At 37.8% G+C, this 19,876-nt stretch overlaps 2 protein-coding genes across 2 annotated transcripts; both read left to right on the plus strand.

Moving 5' to 3' along the window:
- The first annotated feature begins 8,179 nt into the window (after positions 1-8,179).
- Positions 8,180-12,574, plus strand: LOC146387312 (tumor necrosis factor receptor superfamily member 3-like). Its single transcript, XM_084928837.1, has 7 exons — positions 8,180-8,309; positions 8,502-8,624; positions 8,720-8,851; positions 9,358-9,466; positions 9,555-9,625; positions 9,771-9,893; positions 11,485-12,574. Exons 1-7 carry the CDS (start codon positions 8,180-8,182, stop codon positions 11,619-11,621), a joined length of 825 nt encoding a protein of 274 aa, XP_084784963.1. The 3' UTR covers positions 11,622-12,574.
- Positions 12,575-12,708: 134 nt separating this feature from the next.
- LOC146387313 (ADP-ribosylation factor-like protein 8B-A) lies at positions 12,709-19,775 on the plus strand. Its single transcript, XM_084928838.1, has 7 exons — positions 12,709-12,940; positions 15,881-15,961; positions 16,061-16,134; positions 16,230-16,323; positions 16,453-16,520; positions 18,639-18,709; positions 18,804-19,775. Exons 1-7 carry the CDS (start codon positions 12,818-12,820, stop codon positions 18,851-18,853), a joined length of 561 nt encoding a protein of 186 aa, XP_084784964.1. The 5' UTR covers positions 12,709-12,817; the 3' UTR covers positions 18,854-19,775.
- The last annotated feature ends 101 nt before the right edge of the window (positions 19,776-19,876 follow it).

The following is a 19,876-nucleotide window of genomic DNA, read 5'->3' on the forward strand; positions in this document are numbered from 1 at the left end:
ATGCCACTAAATGCCTCTGTGAAATGTTTGTATATTCAATGTATATATGTATGTATATATATATATATATATATATATATATATATATATATATATATATATATATATATGTGTATATATATATATATATATATATATAACATGACATAACTTAATGCGACTAACTGGGGCTTGTGACAAGCCTGAGAAATACCCAGTAAGACCAGTACAGTCAATACCACTGATCCAGGATATATTATAAACTACTTTAATTTTTGCATGAAGTCTTTCTGCCCATTGTTTCTCAGTTTTTGATTACTCAGCTCTGTTCAAATTAGCAGGTCTGTGAAAACAAACATGCTTTCAGTGATGTGTGGGTTTGGCGGAGTTCCCCCCAGGCACCTAAATGTGGCTCTTTTTCCCCACTGAGACATACATCCTCTCATGTTTTCATTTTGGCCTTTGGAAAGACTGATGTTGTAAATGTGAGGACTTTCATGTTGTTTATACCTCATTGGAGATGTTTCTCGGATCACATAGTCAGAGGAGTTATGAAAGCGTCCTCATACTTCTCCTCACTTATGTTTTGCACCAGAAACCAGACACACACATTCATAAATTTCAGTTAATGCTTTGTCTGCCTGGTTGACTCTTTGTGAAGAACCGAATATGGAAAAAGCTACCGCACCGTAAATCTTCCCAAGGAAAGTGATTTAAATAAAGACAGAAGTATATCAAGTTTTCAGATCCATTATTTAAGTATAAACATGTATATAACAGTCCAACCTTAACTTAATATTAAAAATTCAGCATTTATTTAAGTATAACTCACAGGAAGTAAACATTCTTACTTAGTAAAGATGACTTTTTATTAGTTTGTGTACTGTTAGGTATTCAATTAATCTTAATATATCTGTGAGTAGGCAACATTTTACTGTTGTAGCTGCTTTTTGTAAAACGCAAATATGACTTACAGAGAGTACACACATACTGGAAACCCTGCAGGTAGTTTGCTTTCAGTAAATGTCAGAGATGTAGGAAGTAGGTGTGTGGTTTCAAAGAAAAATACAGCACCTGAAACAACCTTTTCGTCTGGTTTTGAAGTACAGCAGCTTGCATGCTATACTTCATGCTGTATGCTGTACATACAATATATGCCCTTTTGTTTTTATTATTATTTGTATTTGTTAGCTTTTTAACTCGGCAATCTCTGTAATTCTATGTGTGCAAATTCTGGGAAACCGTACATGCTTTTCTGAGTAGGCATGTATTTGCATTTGCTTGACATTTAGCCCTTATTGCAGCAAACTCATAGTAGCCTAATGTTTATGTTGGACTTTTTTTTTTCTGAAATATAACATATATTATTCTGTTTTTTTTTTGGTGACAAGACAAAAAAGTGTTCTTTTTTGTAAAAATGTATCTTGGCTTTTATATTCACTTTATTTTGATGCTATGTTTATAATGTAAGTAATGGTTTTTGTATTGTTTTGTATCTTTTTTACAATAGGAAGTATAAAATTAAATGATCTAAATAGATACAGCTGATCTACAGGTACTGAATTTGTACATCCTGTAATGTCAAAAACCCATTAACACATTAACTACACAGCGAACAGTTCATCTAACGTCACCCTGAGCTGTTAACCACTAGCAGACCCAAAGTGGGCTGCTTAGGTCGATGTCTTGATCACATTTTCTTTCATCTTGAACTTTTAGTGTGACGCCGACTGAAGTGACATAACTTAAGGACGACGTGAGCAGTTTCACATCACTTTTACTCCAGCCACAAAACACGTGTAGCTTTTTGACCTATATGTATAACATCAGTGGAGTTACATATACTCCTTAGCGAACAGCCTAAGAGAAGTAAATACTGTAACCGTGTCATTATTTTTGATTGAAACCATGCCGTTTCTATTCATCTGCATCAAATGTTCCGACGGCACCATTCATAAAGTTTATGGCACTTCTGTGCTCTACTTGTGAAGGGGAATCCTGATTTCTACAGTGTCACTGCCGCCCTTTGTGGCTATATAGTGAGACGGTACTAGTAGCTACTGTCTACTGCGTAGTGAGCACGCATATGCTAACGTCACATCCTGAAGGTTTCATACATTGAACCATGTGGTTTGGTCTGTCTGTCAATGACGGAAGTAAATGTCTGTAGTTTCTTTTTTTTATGATAGGAGGGCACACGTCATGTGGTTTAAGTAGGTGGCAGTTTTGCACAGGGGTGTCAGATATTAACCCTCTGATGCATGAATTATGAAAGCCTTTGTCAAGATTTTTTTTCTTAAGTGCTTTTATTCTTCTAAGGACATGAAAAAAAATGTTCAACTCTTTTTTTCCAAAAATATGTTTTTTTTTTTTTATAAAGTTATAGACTTGTCCACTCCAGTGACCAATATGCATCAGAGGGTTAATTAATTACTTCTTATGACTAAATCTGATCATTTCTGATGTACTCCCATAGCTTCTGCAAATATGGTCCGTCAAAATTTTAGTCAGGAAAAAATTATTAAATTGATAGTCAGCGTGTTTACAAGGCCAGCTGAGAGAGACAGTCACGTCTCTGGACTGGGGTGGGGAAGTTAGAGTGTCAGGAGAAAACCCATTCAGGTGCTTTTTCTAAACCACAGTAACAACTGCAGCAACGTGATGCCTAATGTTAAACAAAGGGGAAAAAAATCCTCCGATTAGAGAAAGCCACATGTATGGCGCTTTGGCTTACTAATTACAATAAATGAAGTGGCTCATTTAACAAAATTTAAGCACCTTCTTGATTTGCCAGGAAACTCCCCGTCAACAAAAGCAACCTAAAGTACTGTCACTAAAAGGCCACAGAACGACAGTAAAACCTTCACATCATCATCCATTTGCACTGTGTGCTCCTGCAACATATACATGTAGGCTACAAAAATAACCCTGCAAAAAATCACACGCTTGTTTTTCTGTACATACCATGTACATCTTTAGTCATCCCTTACTTTTTTGAGTTCACTGAGGTCACCTTTGGGTTTCAGCAGGGATTATCATACTCACTCATTGTGGGCTGTGGGATTTCCAGGCACAAAACTATAAAATATTGTTATTGCTTCTGTTAGTTGCTTTGTATTATATATACAATTTAAGTTAGTACACTTGTAAGAACATGTTGAACAATTCTAGAGGATCAGAAAAGTAAAAAATAGTTTTTTCCCGCCAAAATTTCCATATCATTACAGCGGTCCCTCGTTTATCACGGGAGTTACGTTCTAAAAATAACTCGCGATAGGTAAAATCCGCACAGTAGCCAGCTTTATTTTATTTTTTTTTACAATTATTATAGATGTTTTAAGGCTGTTTAACCCCTTACTACACACTTTTCTCAGACAGGCATGAACATTTTCACACAGGTGCCTTTGACGGTGCAAAACGTTTCATCGACATTGTGTTTGTTGGGGAGAAAACTTACAAACATACAGTACAGCACATCAGAGTCACACTGCTAGCAATCGACGATTTATGTAAATTTGACAAGCTGAACGCATTCTGTACTGTACAGGAGACGTGGCACAGAGGATACTGATTGAAAATGGTCTACAGCCAATCAGGACACAAAACACAATGCGCTGTAAAAAAAAAAAAAAAAAAAAAAAAAAGCATGCAAAATTGCACAAAAAATCTATTAAACAGCGAGGCTGCGAAAGGTGAACCGCATTATAGCGAGGGAGCACTGTATATACATTTTTCATCTGCTCCAACAATTATATGTAATGTGTGATCTTTTTCAAAAGTAAGTACAAGTGCGGAACAAAAATGCAGAAATAAAAATGCAAAGAGATACACATTACTCGCAAAACAGAGAGTGCAAAGTTCATGTAAGAAAATGTAAAATTTACATATATTTTGATAGTTAGACTCCAGTGAGAAGTAATATTACAGGGCAGAATCTGAGAAAAAGGGAGAAAATAGTGACTACAGCACCAGGCATATAAATACAGGTGATGGGTGATGGTGAAGATGAGTGAGCAGATGGTTGTAGAATCTGCATAAGACCTTTGCAGATGACCTTGAATGACAGACAGCCTGAAAGAGGGGGAGTGACAGCAAATTAAAAAAAAAAAAAACAGAGAAAAGAGGCTGAGTGACTCATAGAAGACAGACAAGTAGGTGCTTGGACAACAAAAGAGTTTTGAATAACATACACTACCGATCAAAATTTTTTAGAACACCCCAGTTTTTCCAGTTATTTAATGCAATTCAAGTGATTCAAGTCCAATGATTAGCTTGAAATGATAAAAAAAGGTAAGTGATGAACTGGCAGAGATAAGAAAAAAGAGTAAGGTTACCCAAAACTGAAAAATAATGTACATTTCAGAATTATACAAAAAGGCCTTTTTGTGTTTTCAGGGAACACAAAATGGGTTAACTGCTGTTCTGCAGCAATGGAGGTTGATCAAGCCTTGAAAGCTGGTGCTACTAATTCCTACAGGTGTTCCAAATGCATGATAGCAGTGTTGGAACACAATGTGGTACCATACCCTCATGAGCATCAGCAGAACAGTATTGTACCGCAGAAAGTAGTGTGTTGTTACAAAAATGGTGAGAAAAAGGCAATTAACAATAGAAGAGAGACAGACCGTCATGACACTTTAAGCGTCAGTGAGTACTGTTTCCTTTATTAAAAAAAGGCACTCATAAATTGGGGCAAACTCTGACAGGAAGAGGTCTGGCAGACCCCAAACCACAACTGAATCAGAGAACAAGCTTCTGAGAGTTACTGATAGGCAGCTCACACGATAACAGCCTCAAGCATGGATTAATATTGGTCACAGTCAGAGATGTGTATGTGTTACTGCAATCCGATTACTTTTTCCAAGTAACGAGTAAAGTAAGGGATTACTATTGCAAAAAAGTAATTCGATTACTGTTACTTTCCTGTAAGCACACTGCATGACTGCGTTACTAAATTGTGATTTTGTTTGTGAGAGCGTCTCATGACAATGATGCATGAGCGTGCGACGTCCGTGGTAGCACCAGACGTATGTAGAGCAACTATAATATGGAGTGCGGGAGAAAGTACGACCATGCAGCGTTTAAAGCTTGGAAGTACTGACATTACTTTGTGTTTGATTCCGTAAAAGGTGACAAAAACATTAGCGTCTACTGTAGACTCAGCGTGGGAACAAACTTTTTTCTACAGTGAAAAATTAAACTTCAAATCTGAGACAGTACCTATCACGCTGGCATGGGAATGTGAAATTCACAGAGAAACCCCTGTATCCCCCACTGACATTACCACTGCGGCACAGGGCAAACCTCCACCGGTCCCACTCCTGCTAAACAGGTGAAAAAAGATTTAAGAACAACAGGACTTGGTAGAAAATAGGTTTAAATGTTAAACAAATTTTTTCCAGTCAGAGAATGTTGCATATACTTTTAAAAAGTAATTAAGTAAGAAAGTAACTAAATACTTTTGAAAATAAGTGATCAGTAAAGTAACAGGATTACTCTTTTGGAGAAGTAATCAGTAAGTAGTTTCTAATAACTATTTTCAAGTAACTTGACCAAAACTGGTTGTAGTAAGCAAGTCTCAGTTTCAACTGTGAAGACTTCGAGCTGCAGGTTTGACAGGATGAGTTGCAACAAGAAAGCGTCAGAATAAGACAAAGAGGCTTGACTGGGCCATGAAACGCCACCATTGGACTGCTGAAGATGGGAAGAAAGTATCATCAAGCAGGATCTTTGTATGCCGTCAAGTAGGTGAAAGGATGGTTGCACAGTGTGTGACATCAACTGTCAAAGATGGACGAGGAAGTGTGATGGCCTGTGGCTGTTTTGCTGGATACTGGGTCGGTGACTTGTACAGAGTGAGAGGCACCCTGAACCAAAACTGGAAACATTGGGGCATTCTAAAAATGTTGACAGGTAATGTATATTTGAAGTTTAAATCGTTAAATTCAATAACCATTGTGCTAGAATGACCAGTTAAAGCTGGGTTAAAGTGGAAGATATGAAGTGCAGATCACTTAAGTCAGCGGTCCCCAACCCCCGGGCCTCGGACCGGTACCGTCCGTGAGTCGTTTGGTACCGGGCCGCGAGAGTTGAGGCTCAGGTGTGAAATGTATGGTTTTCAGGGTCGTTATCGGTTTTCAGCGTTATTTTGTTATCGTTTTTATCGTTAACTCGGTTTTCCTGGGTCTTTTCACGTGTGTTATGAATAAATCTTCTTTTTTTCGGTACCGGTACTAGTTTTATTTTGTTGTATTTATCCGCGACACCTTAAAGGCCGGTCCGTGAAAATATATACCCACAGACAGCAATCTGAGGTTTCAGCCTCTGATGTTAAGTGGCAGACCTTCATAGACTTCTAGTCTACAAGCCATACCATTGTATGGCTTTGCATAGAACTAAAGATCCATACATCTTATCCAGTAAAATGTATTACCATTAGATAAATACTATAGGGAAAAAAAAACAAACTAAATAATAATGAATAAGCAAAATTAATGAACACAAAGCAACAAAGCTCTGTACTGTATACCTATAAAGCCAAGTATATAGTTTTCGTGAGTTATTATTTTTTGTAAAGATTTCTACATCATCATCATCCTTTCTACAACATCAGTGTGATCCCCCCCCCCAAAAAAAAAAAAAAAAAAAAAACCTAAAGGGAAACTTTATCTGTGCACAATCAGCATAGTATTCTTTGCATCTTCTCTACACATTGATCGTAGAAGCCAGTTTTCATAGACAAAGTCTGGACTCATTGCTAAACATATTGTTCCTCCATATGTTCAAGTTGCCGTGCACATGTTGCCTGGCCCCACAGTGAAGGACTGTGGAAAACCTCCTGGCAGCATGGTTACTGCAGGTTATTTGTCAGCTGAACATCCATAATATGAATTCTGTTCCGTCATATCCCAAAGATACAATAAACTCATTGTCATGCTCAAGAAACTAGATTAAGATGAGCTGAGCTTTGTGACATGGCAAATCATCCCGTAGGATGCAGCCAGCAGAAGATGGGTACACTCTGGTTATAAAGGCAGCAACACTATGGCAACACTATGGCTGTGGCATTTAAACTATGCTCAGTTGGTATTTGGCTCAAAGTGTGCCTAGAACATAATCCCCGCACATCGCATAACCACCAGCTTGACCTGTAGATACAAGACAGAATAGTTCCTTTCACATTGTTTACACCGAATTCTGACCGTACCATCTGAACAATACAGAAGGAATCAAGCTTCATCAGACCAGGTAACGATTTTCCAATCTTCTTTTTGTGAACCCCTGTGAACTGTAGCCTCTGTTCTTAACTGAGAAGAGTAGCATCTGGTGTAATCTTCTGCTGCTATAGTCCAAAAATGGATGTGTTGTTCTTTCAGAGTTGCTCTTAATTTGGTTGTAAATTTGTCAACCCTATAAATGGTTGTGTGGAAAATCCCAGCAGATCAGAAGTTTCTGAAATACCCAGATCAGCCCGTCAGGCTCCGAAAACTATTTCAGGTTCAAAGTCAGTTAAATCACCTTTCTCACACATTCTGGTGCTTGATTTGAACTTCACCAGGTTTTCTTGACCATGTCTACGTATCAAAATTGAGTTGCTGCCATTTAATTGGCTGATTAGATATTTGCATTATCAAGCTATTTAACAGGTATACCTAATACACAGGTATACCTGTTGTACAGCCATAGTGAGCACCACAGAGGAGTGGAATCTAGGAAAGAAGCTGTCATAAACACAAAGAGGCTGTCACATGAAATTTGTCACCTGTCATTTGTGAGAGTGTGGCATTATTTCAGGAGTGTTTGAGACGTTCTTGCATGTGTTCGAAAACAAGCTCCTCCAACACACGCTTTTACAGGAAAGTCTCTTAGACGAAAGATTTATATTAGAGGTGACAACAAGCATTAAATGTTGTCTGCTTTGGATAAATCAAACTGCTTCACTGTAGATAAGCTTAGAAGTACAGCTTTATACAGTTCAATTGTACAATAAAATAAAATATAATAGCAAGTAATCTGGTAAATTTACAGCAGTTAAAAAAAAGTTGAACTAAGCAAATTTTTTTTCAGTTTAGCGTGTTCGTGAAGTGATCTATATTTACTAGTGGTCTTTCACTTCCTGACTACACAGTCACACTCTCTGTCATGCTGACGTCAGCCACCGATATAAAAACCTGTAAGCGCACACAGAGCACTGGACACAATGATTCACTTGAACCTCTCCATGGCACTTATACCATTATTTGTGGCTTTTTGGACTATAGGATGCGTTAAAAGCTGCGGTGATCAACAGACTCAGATGAGTGGACGGTGCTGTAACAAGTGTCCCCCAGGTAAAAAAAAAAACTTTTAAAAAATCAGATGAGTGTCTTTCAATCTAATGTTTTGATTAGTTTGATCTAATTATTACAGTAGTGATCTGTTTGATGTAATGACCAGATTATGTGTTTAAGCTGAACTTTTTCGTTCAAAAATACTGAAAAATACTGAAAGTCGCTGATTTTAACTTTTTCCTGGTTTTAAAGGCACTTATGTAGAAGAGTTTTGCTCTGACAGCCAACAAACTGCCTGCAAAGCCTGTCCAGAGGGACATTTCTCACAACTTCCCAACCTCTTTGACAGATGTGAAAAATGTCAGACATGTCAGCGTAAGTTGAGAGAAGCTGAGAAGGCATTTACCAGAACTAGCAAAAGATGAAATATTGTGTTGAATTCAGTGGTTTCAATTCTTGTCTGTCTACAGATTATGCTGTGAAATGTACATCAACCACAAATGCAACCTGTAGTTGTGCCGCTGGTTTCCTGTGCTCCAACAGCATCTGTTCGACTTGTGTGAAAGACAAATGCGTCACAGGAGAGAAACCAAAAAGGACAGGTAAGAATGGACATTTTGAGTTTTTACAGCTGCGAGTAAAATATATATCCTGCCACAAACACTGGTTTGACTATTGCATCTGTGTAATTGTGGATATTTAGACTAATCCCTTAAAAGTCAAGACATGTTTATTATTACACGCTATTTAAAACAGATCAATGTGAAAGAATTTTTTAAATTTGTAATTTTATTCCACATCTGCTGTTCAACCTGAGCCTACTGATCAGGTGAAGGAGGAGCTGTTCATAATGTCAAGAGTGTTTAGCAAAGGTTCACAGAGTGAATGCTCAGTTCCCTTTTGTCTTAAGCTGCAGTCCTTACTATATGTCATCAGATATATACTCATAAAACCTCATCACTAGACTCATGACTGACCTCACGGCTGAAACTGACGATAAGTCACAGGATCACCAAAGCTGACAAAATCTGTCACCCTATAACCACAAATGTCCCCCCCAAAGTATCTTTCATGTTTACTGAAATAGTATTTCTTTCTTTTGTTCCAGTCATCTCCTCAAATGCAAGGGTGATAGAATATTCGTATCAGTGTGAAGCCATATGTGGCGAAAAACAATATTTCGATGTGCAAACGAATGACTGCAAACCACTGACACAGTAAGATCGATTTAAACAGCTTCTGCCGCAGTGATAAGTAAAAGAAGTTGTGAACATGCCAGTGATGTAAAAGCTTTGTGCTAAACAGGTGCAGCGTGCTGGGGTTTCCTGAAAAGTTTCCAGGGAACAGGACACACGACTCAATTTGTGACAGACCCGGTATGTACACATATTCACGCATTTTATTGACACAGGCTGTAATTTGTTGATTGCTCAGCATGTAACACTTGTGATACACGACAACAGAACATAGTGACAATATGCTGCAATCAAGAAACTTAACTATGATTTGACTTTTCACCAGGGCCCAAAGACGGTGGAGACTTCATTCATGTGATCCTTGGCATTAGTGTCATTTTGCTGTCTCTCAGCCTCTTTCTGTTCATGTCCTACACATGTATAAAGTACCTAAGGATTCACACAGCAAGTAAGTTCATGGAAAATCATATCAGTACGTCAAAGCGGAATCACTGGCATGGGGAGATTTCCTTCCGAAAACCACATGTGGCATTTAAACAATCAAAATAAGTATTCATTAACAGAAGAAATTGATGTGACTCAACCTAAATATTACTGCTACTGCTCTTTTTAAAAATACCATCATAAGGGGAACTTCCCAGAATTATTTTCATATATTTTTGTGACGTATCAACAGTAGAAAAAAAAGATTCAAATGCAGATCATCAGATAAAAGGACTCATCTAAATTCCCACGGTGGCAGTTGGCTATAGAACTTTAATGCACTACAACTACTATAGTAGTCAGTTACTGGACACTATAGTAGACACTTCAATATTTGCCTGCAAAGTCTGTCCAGAGGGACACTTCTCACAAGTTCACAACATCTTTGACAGGAGTGAAAAATGCAACTGTAGTGAACATCATGCTATAGTGATATTATGATCATCACTGTACTATATATATGTCAGTTTACTGAAAAAATACTGATTTACATTGGAATATAATCTGATAGCCTATAAGAGCAGAATCAGGATGTACTCAGTTAAATTGTGCACATGTGACACTCCTTTTCTTCTTCTTCTTTTTAGAAATCCTCTAAGGCAGATTTAGTCAAACACATAAATACAAAAATTCTGTAGCACAAATTAACAGTTGCATTAATGCAGTTTATAAAGTGGGAAGTTTTTATAAATATATCTGTTAGCTGTGCTCACTTCTTGGATAAGCAAGAGGAAAAATGGATGGATGGATAGATGAGTTGTGTCTTACATTAAAGACATTTAAACCCTTGTGTGCATGGTGTCCACTACAGGGCAAAAAAACCTAAATTAAGCTGGACATGTTTTAAGTCTGGTTTGGGAATATTAAAATAACCAAACCTCTCATTAAGTTAATAATAATTAAAGGTTAGTCTTAAAAGTCACATATATCTTTTTTGAAAAAAAGTTGAGCACATTGTGATAAAACCTTTAATACAGTTACAAAGCTGATGGATAGTCAAACTCTAGCCATGATGTCCTTCTGTCAAAAACGTCAAAGTCTGCTTATCTTGCTCCCATTTCTCAAAATATGAAAACGCAAGTGAGACTCACTATGAAAAGTGATTAAGGTTATGCCACTTATTTGTTTAAAACATATTGCACTATAGAACATCTGTAAGGCAATGGATGGAGCTCAGTGTATTATACTTTAGTTACATGGAAAGTCACTAATAAACAATTGTTTTTACGTGCAGCAACACCTTCTCCTTTGGATCGACTCCTCTCTGATGTTTCTATTTCACAGAAGTGAAATGTTTACAATAAATCTGCCTTTGTTCCCATAAAATTTTGCATTTTGGTGCTATTGAGCGTAGTTGTGAAGGATCATTTGAGGTCAACAAATCAGAAAACTCCCATGACTTGGAAAATGGAAAATGAAGTGGAAGTGAAGTGGAAAATGGGGGTGGCAGCAATGAAATGTGTGATGTTTATTATCGAATGCGTAGGCGTGCAGCGAGGAAATAATGTCATATTTCAACTAAAACATTGATGGTAATAATTCTCTCCCTGCTTTAGACCACAAACCCATGCTGGCTGTTCCTACTAACATCAGTGACTTTCACCTACCAAAGGAAGAGAGCGGGCTTCAGTTTGTCCAGGATGGATCCAAGGACAGTGACAGTTGTGATCTAGAAAGCATTATTTTAAGATGATATTATAAATCTGTTCAATTACAGCCACTATGCTAAAAATTATCTTGCTTGACATCAGTGCACAGGATCTAGGAGGGAAAGTGAAAAACATTTGTAGAACACACTTGATGATTCCTTTTGATCTTTAGCATGACTTAAGCAGAAACACATATGTATGGATTCATATTTAAAACCTCACTTTGATGTGGTACTGATTTTATCTCAAGTCTATACTTGAAATAGATGATTTCTTGCTGAATATTCAGGGGTATTGCAGTTTGGTCTGTAACACATGTATTCGTCCCTGAGGTGGGCCTTGCAGTTTGTGCCCTTCTGGCATGAGTTACAGATGAGCTACACAAGTTTTTTATGCTTATTATACTGCAAATAAACACACTGTTGGGAATGTTTTAGGTAGGTAGAGTTAAAGAAATTCTACAAACGAAAACAAATCTGGTTGGTTTATTTTGTTTCTGTAGTATAGCACAACAGATAAATTGTAATCAGAATAAATTAAATGGTTTTAGTCATTTTTCCTTTGTTGATCTATCATATGATTAATGAAAAATCTTCACACATTTTGTCTTTACAAGAACTGCTTTTTAAAACATTGTTAAAGTTTGTCAAAAGTTGTCTTTAACAGTCAAGCTCCAACTGGATATCCATTAATTGCAACAGCACATGTTTGTTTCTTTTATGAATATATATTTCTTTTGTAACTGCATAATGACTGTTTTATAAATATTAATTATTTTTTATATATTTTTTCTGTTATCATGCTGCAATACTAAAGTTGTGAATTGTGTTTCTAGTTTTTAAGATAATTTATTTAATATATGTTATCATAGTTCTTCATTTTCATATTGCATATATATATAAAAAGTGACATTATTCAATGTCTCACCTTCAGTGGCAGTGGTTGTTGTAGTGTTGCTGTGACGTGCAGGCCGGGATATGCTATAATAAACGTGTGACTGTTGTTTTTTTGTTCATAAAAAGTTCTTATTGACAAAAAGAACGCAAACAGTGGGCGTTACACAAAGGGCGCACTTCCTCTGCGTCCCTGCGGAGGCGCTGATGAGCACGTTTTGGCTGATCGGTCATATGACAGCTGCTTTTGTCCCTTTTCCCTTCCCCACTGGAAAAACGGCACATCTGACAGGGAGGGAGACGAAACAGGTACCACCATCAGGGGAGCGCTGACCACCGACCTCAAGATGCTGGCACTAATAAACCGGCTTTTGGACTGGATCAAGTCTCTGTTTTGGAAGGAGGAGATGGAGTTGACGCTGGTCGGCCTGCAGTACTCGGGGAAAACAACATTTGTAAACGTGATCGCTGTAAGTCTCCAGCTGCTACTAGCCGCCTTGCTAGGATACGGCTAACAGCCTTAGCTCGCATAATTGCATAGAGGTTACTAAGCTAGAAGTGGGCTAAACACTGTCCGGTTCTCTCGGGTGTGCTTTGCTCTGTTGGTGGAGCCAGCATCCATAACACACACCGCAGTCAAGAGGAGTTGCTGTTTTTTGTTTAGCTGTTTAGTTTTGCAGCTTACCGGCTAGTAGGATGCAGTGTTATGGTCTAAACTCCAAAGCTCAAAAGGAGTATTTGACATAGTTTTACACCACGTAGTTAAAAGCAGTCTGGAGTGCTTCAGTTACCAGGAAGTAAACGTAATAACACGCTGACAGTAACTGTTGACAGCGGTGCAGCCAAACTGGAAAGATCACTTATGGTCATATGAACGTGTGTCACTGTAGTACAGGTCCCCTGTACCAGTGTTATACAGGTGTCCTGTCAAAGGAGATCATCTGCCAAAAAATGATTGCGAGTGTTTAAACTAATGTAAATGAATTGGGCAGTGAAAAATGTACCACAATAACTTTTTTATTTCATATATTTATTTCATCTATAACATAACATATTCTACAGGTAATTTCTTCTTCTTCTTCTTCTTCTTCTTCTTTTTTTTAAAAATAAATAACCCCTTTGAAAATGATCCCGACTCCAACCTTTTTACCAATATAAGCAAATATATTGCACATAAAAACATAAACACACAAATCACTTTTTTGGCAGATGATCACTTTTTGGCACGACTGGTTTCCAAAATCATGAGGACAACTAACAGAGTCTGGGTGGGTTATCTTCTTTATTTTTTATATTTATTTTCTTGTATTTAGAAAAGTCAGCTTCTCAGTTTCTGTAGCATTAATGCTTAAATGTGAGATTATAAAGCAGTGTCAGATTTCCATGACACATCTAAAAAAGGGACTAGATTAACACTGCACTTAAATCAAGCACACGTAAACAAAAGGAGAAGACATTTTTGCACTTATGTAAAAAAAGACACAAAAACACAACAGCAGATTGTAGCTTCTTGGTAGGGGTGTTGGTTTCTCATGTAACTTTGCAGTTATTTCTCAAAAGCTGGTGGGGCAATCGAGGTTGCCTTATTATTGCTAAAATGGGTTTCTTACTTTTTTCCCCCCAAACCTTTGGTTGTTTTAGTTTCACATATGGGGCCCTAGTAAGGGTGGCAACAGATGGCAGGCTTGCCCTTTACTCCATCAGCTGTCAGATAACCAATCAGATTAAATGTATCTGGTGTAGGCAAGGTCTGATTGGTGCAGCCTTTCGTCTTAAAATGAAATAGCCTCAGATCAGTCAGGATTCATTCTGTACTTTTCTCTAATGTGCATCTTGTGTGTGTTTATGTAACAGTTGTTATCAAAAGTATGGATGAGTAATCAATTTTCAAAGAGATATGTTGCCGGGATGTTAGAGGAAGCTCTTTAAAAACATTTGTGCACTTGAGATGTTTATCTACGCTGCCAGAGTTAAAAACAAGTATGCACTTCCTCTGCCAAACCTTGGCATTCTGGTTTCTGGCTGGTGTATTTTTATGTTTTTAATCAGTTTCACTAGGTGATAGTCAGTGTATTGATGATGTACAACCTCTGCTTTCAAAAAAATTCTCAATCATTTATTTGCTCCGGCCACTAATTCAACATTGGTATTCTACTATTATGTGAGCTCAGTTTTAAACATTATATATTTATGTGTTGGTCCTTTTTGTTACGCAAACACTCAGGCTACTGGAAGTTGTGAAATTTATTTATGTTTTTTTAAAAAAAAGAATATATTTATTAAATTAGGTTAAAGTGAAAGTAATTCTTTCTAAAGACTCCAACTTGCACAGTTGAAACACTTAAAAGAAACACTGAATTGTGCTGAGGTTATATGCGTGCTGAAAAAAACAGATTTTTATCAGGCATTTACTGCGAAGAAGACGACATTTCTATAGAAATTTTCTTTGGTGCCCACACTTATCTGGTGATATCAAGGTTTTTGGGGTTGGAACGTACTCTTCCCCTTCCTTTACGCTGAGTAAATGAAAAAAATACCCTACCAGACACTGACAATAGAGTTCATGAGTAGTTATGCAGGGGTGGTTCCGCCTTTCTCAGTCATAAGACCGTTCACTCATTTCCACTTAGCTTCGTCAGGTGACTCTGGCGAGTCATGTGCTGTGAAATGTTCGTGCACCCGGCAGTGCAGGTTCACGAAGCATGGAGAAGGATATCTGCAGCTTGTGAACTTAAAAGGGAAATTCCACTGATTTTTCATACACAAACACATTTTCTTTCCACTGCAGTTTACACAAAGCATTAACAAAAGGCCATTCACAAAAAACCCAAACGTTTTATTTTATTGTCATTTCAATAAAATGATTCACTCTGTTAATTTTTTTCTTTTATGATACTCAAATTAGAGTCAACTTTGAATGTTTTACTTTTTATAGTCCCTTCCTCCTTTGCAATAAAGACTCAGTGAAAACACTTTTATGATTGGTTTATTCCTCATGAATGAATCAAAAACAAACGTTAAACATTAAAGCTGTGGTTTTACCTTAGGATGCCGTTATGTCAGTCACGCTTTCATAAGCTACCATAAGTTATAAATTGCTTGTTAAAGGTCACTTGAAGTTTAAATGTAAAAACTTATAAACGTTTCTTAGAACTGCCACTTAATTTGTAATCTGCAGCGTGTATTTCCATGCAGCATGTTGCTATGCATTTCTTATAAGCACACAGCTTAATGTATATGACTCCTGTTTTTTTAAGGAAGTTAATCAGTGCACCACACATGCAGTATATATGTGAGTGACCAGTTGCGCTGTTATACTTGGTTATATAGTGCAGATGTTGTAAAATGTGCATTTGAAATGACTGTTTTTTTTTTCTTTTAATAAATGATATACTTGTCTTTCCTTTCAGTCTGGGCATTTCAGTGAAGATATGATTCCTACAGTCGGGTTCAACATGAGGAAGGTCACTAAAGGAAATGTCACGATCAAGGTTCAGTTTTAATCTAATCTGTCACAACTGGTAAAACAAAACCCATCCCCAGAGTGGTTTTAGGAAAAGTTATCTAAAGGTTTGGTCTTAATTCTGTAGATCTGGGATATAGGAGGGCAGCCGAGGTTCAGGAGCATGTGGGAGCGGTACTGTCGGGGAGTTAATGCAATCGTGTGAGTATCCCCGACTGCCTTTCATACCTTTTGTTTCATAAAACAAACACTATTGTTGTTAAATGATGACTAATTTTGATCTTGATCTTGTCAAGGTACATGGTTGACGCTGCAGATCGAGAAAAGGTGGAGGCATCGAGAAATGAGCTTCATAATTTATTAGACAAACCTCAGTTGCAAGGAATTCCCGTAAGTGTTGCACTTAAACCAATTTAGATATTTGTGTGATTTCAGAAGCAGTAACAGAGATCTGTGTGTGACTTCTCTGGATTACTCCACTGGAGTTTCAGAGTTCAAATTTAACCTGCCCTTTTTTAGGTTTTGGTACTGGGTAACAAAAGGGATCTCCCCACTGCACTAGACGAGAAGCAGCTCATTGAGAAAATGTAAGTGTGGAAAAATCTTGAAGGCATTTCAACTTTTCATCAGTGCTTCTTAATATCAGAAGTGTTCGCAGTTTTTCATCTCTTGTTTTGTTTTTTAAAGAACCGTTAGGATCCTTTCCTCAGCTATAATCTTACTGGTTCCCTCTGCTGTCAAGTTGTCAAAAATGTGCTGAGACTCTTACTAGTACTACTTTAACGCTGTCATTTTCAAACTGTGGTGTGGACGCCCCCTGGGGTTTTTTTAGGGCCATTGCAGGGCTTGTATGGCTGACTGGTGAAAGGGGAATAAATCTGCTCTATGGACCTTTACTTTAAATTAAATTGTCTTAAAATGTAGGGATTGGCTATATTCAGCTTCAGCTCACTGCAATAAACTTCATCCATAAGCATAAGGGGATTATTTCAAGCTTATTTTACATATATATATGTATACGGGGAGTGCAGAATTATTAGGCAAATGAGTATTTTGTCCACATCATCCTCTTCATGCATGTTGTCTTACTCCAAGCTGTATAGGCTCGAAAGCCTACTACCAATTAAGCATATTAGGTGATGTGCATCTCTGTAATGAGAAGGGGTGTGGTCTAATGACATCAACACCCTATATCAGGTGTGCATAATTATTAGGCAACGTCCTTTCCTTTGGCAAAATGGGTCAAAAGAAGGACTTGACAGGCTCAGAAAAGTCAAAAATAGTGAGATATCTTGCAGAGGGATGCAGCAGTCTCAAAATTGCAAAGCTTCTGAAGCGTGATCATCGAACAATCAAGCGTTTCATTCAAAATAGTCAACAGGGTCGCAAGAAGCGTGTGGAAAAACCAAGGCGCAAAATAACTTCCCATGAACTGAGAAAAGTCAAGCGTGCAGCTGCCAAGATGCCACTTGCCACCAGTTTGGCCATATTTCAGAGCTGCAACATCACTGGAGTGCCCAAAAGCACAAGGTGTGCAATACTCAGAGACATGGCCAAGGTAAGAAAGGCTGAAAGACGACCACCACTGAACAAGACACACAAGCTGAAACGTCAAGACTGGGCCAAGAAATATCTCAAGACTGATTTTTCTAAGGTTTTATGGACTGATGAAATGAGAGTGAGTCTTGATGGGCCAGATGGATGGGCCCGTGGCTGGATTGGTAAAGGGCAGAGAGCTCCAGTCCGACTCAGACGCCAGCAAGGTGGAGGTGGAGTACTGGTTTGGGCTGGTATCATCAAAGATGAGCTTGTGGGGCCTTTTCGGGTTGAGGATGGAGTCAAGCTCAACTCCCAGTCCTACTGCCAGTTTCTGGAAGACACCTTCTTCAAGCAGTGGTACAGGAAGAAGTCTGCATCCTTCAAGAAACACATGATTTTCATGCAGGACAATGCTCCATCACACGCGTCCAAGTACTCCACAGCGTGGCTGGCAAGAAAGGGTATAAAAGAAGAAAAACTAATGACATGGCCTCCTTGTTCACCTGATCTGAACCCCATTGAGAACCTGTGGTCCATCATCAAATGTGAGATTTACAAGGAGGGAAAACAGTACACCTCTCTGAACAGTGTCTGGGAGGCTGTGGTTGCTGCTGCACGCAATGTTGATGGTGAACAGATCAAAACACTGACAGAATCCATGGATGGCAGGCTTTTGAGTGTCCTTGCAAAGAAAGGTGGCTATATTGGTCGCTGATTTGTTTTTGTTTTGTTTTTGAATGTCAGAAATGTATATTTGTGAATGTGGAGATGTTATATTGGTTTCACTGGTAAAAATAAATAATTGAAATGGGTATATATTTGTTTTTTGTTAAGTTGCCTAATAATTATGCACAGTAATAGTCACCTGCACACACAGATATCCCCCTAAAATAGCTAAAACTAAAAACAAACTACAAACTACTTCCAAAAACATTCAGCTTTGATATTAATGAGTTTTTTGGGTTCATTGAGAACATGGTTGTTGTTCAATAATAAAATTATTCCTCAAAAATACAACTTGCCTAATAATTCTGCACTCCCTATAAATACAACTTGCCTAATAATTCTGCACTCCCTATATATATATATATATATATATATATATATATATATATATATATATATATATATATATAAAAATATAAAATTATTCTTTACCTTTCTAGGAATCTGTCAGCTATACAGGACAGGGAGATATGCTGTTACTCTATTTCCTGCAAAGAGAAAGACAACATTGGTAAGTTGTGGCATTATTTCTTACAATCGTTTGATTTCTTTGTTGCAGTGCTAAATCTGACCCTGCATATTTCTATTTATGTATTTATTTGCAGATATCACACTTCAGTGGCTCATCCAGCACTCAAAGTCACGCAGGAGCTGAAAAAACCCAAGTTGTTTTCCTGCTGTTATTGCCCTGTTACCGTCATGTCACACCCTCATCACTCTGCAATGATGTACAGTCGTATCCTCACCTGCACTTCACCGTGCTGCACTGTTTTGCTTGTGTGACTTTTTTTTTTGGCATTTTACTTTTTTTTTTATTCTTAAACAAATCCCAACAATGCACTACAGCAATTCTGGTACCGAACTTTAAGAAAGAAATTGGCATTATACATCTTGTAAAGCTGTACTTTAATTAGGAGTGAGAAACTATTTTTAAGCTACCTTTTTGTGTCTTCAGGCATTACACAGTTGATGCTGCCAGGTAGCTTGTTACCCTTGTTGCTGTAACATCACCTTCTTCTAGGAGGGTTTATTCAGTTCAACAGATCTCACAGTGTGATGAGGTTCTTCAGACAGTCAGATATGATGCTTAGAAACGGCTGATGTAAACACGCAGGTTTTCCTCTTTCTGCCTAGCTCGGCTCTGTGATCATCTTGACTGTCAGCCTTCCCTTGATCAGGTTTTCTCCTTTTAAAGATGTGCCAGTTGTTTTAGAAAATGCGCATTTAAGCAAGTCAGTTGAAGCAGGTCTGTGAAAAATATCAAGCTAGTATGATTTTTACTGATATGGGATGTGTGTGTATGAATATATGATTCTATTTAAAGTTCTGAATGTACTAAAAGCAACACTGTATGGGGTTGTGTGGTTCATATTGGCCTCTATTTGTAATTAGCCTCAGTGGAACAATGTCCTTTTGTGCTGCCTCAAAGCTGAGAGAGAGGCAGGATTTAAAGTGCCTTGTGCAGTGTCTCTTCTCTGAAGCAAAGCAGCATGCAAGGTGTGCCTACAGTAACATCATAAAAACACCACTTCAATGTATTCTAGAATAAAAAAAAAAGGCATGCTTTTTAATTTAAACACTGTTTTGTTTTGTTTTTCTCTTGTCCTTTGGTTTGATATTCTACCTAGTTGAACAGAATGTACTCATCAAAACAACAGTCACTGTATGGGGGTGGGGG

This window comes from Perissodus microlepis, chromosome 5, assembly GCF_051167445.1.
Source record: "Perissodus microlepis isolate ML-2025 ecotype Zambia chromosome 5, ASM5116744v1, whole genome shotgun sequence".
Classification (NCBI taxonomy): Eukaryota; Metazoa; Chordata; class Actinopteri; order Cichliformes; family Cichlidae; genus Perissodus; species Perissodus microlepis.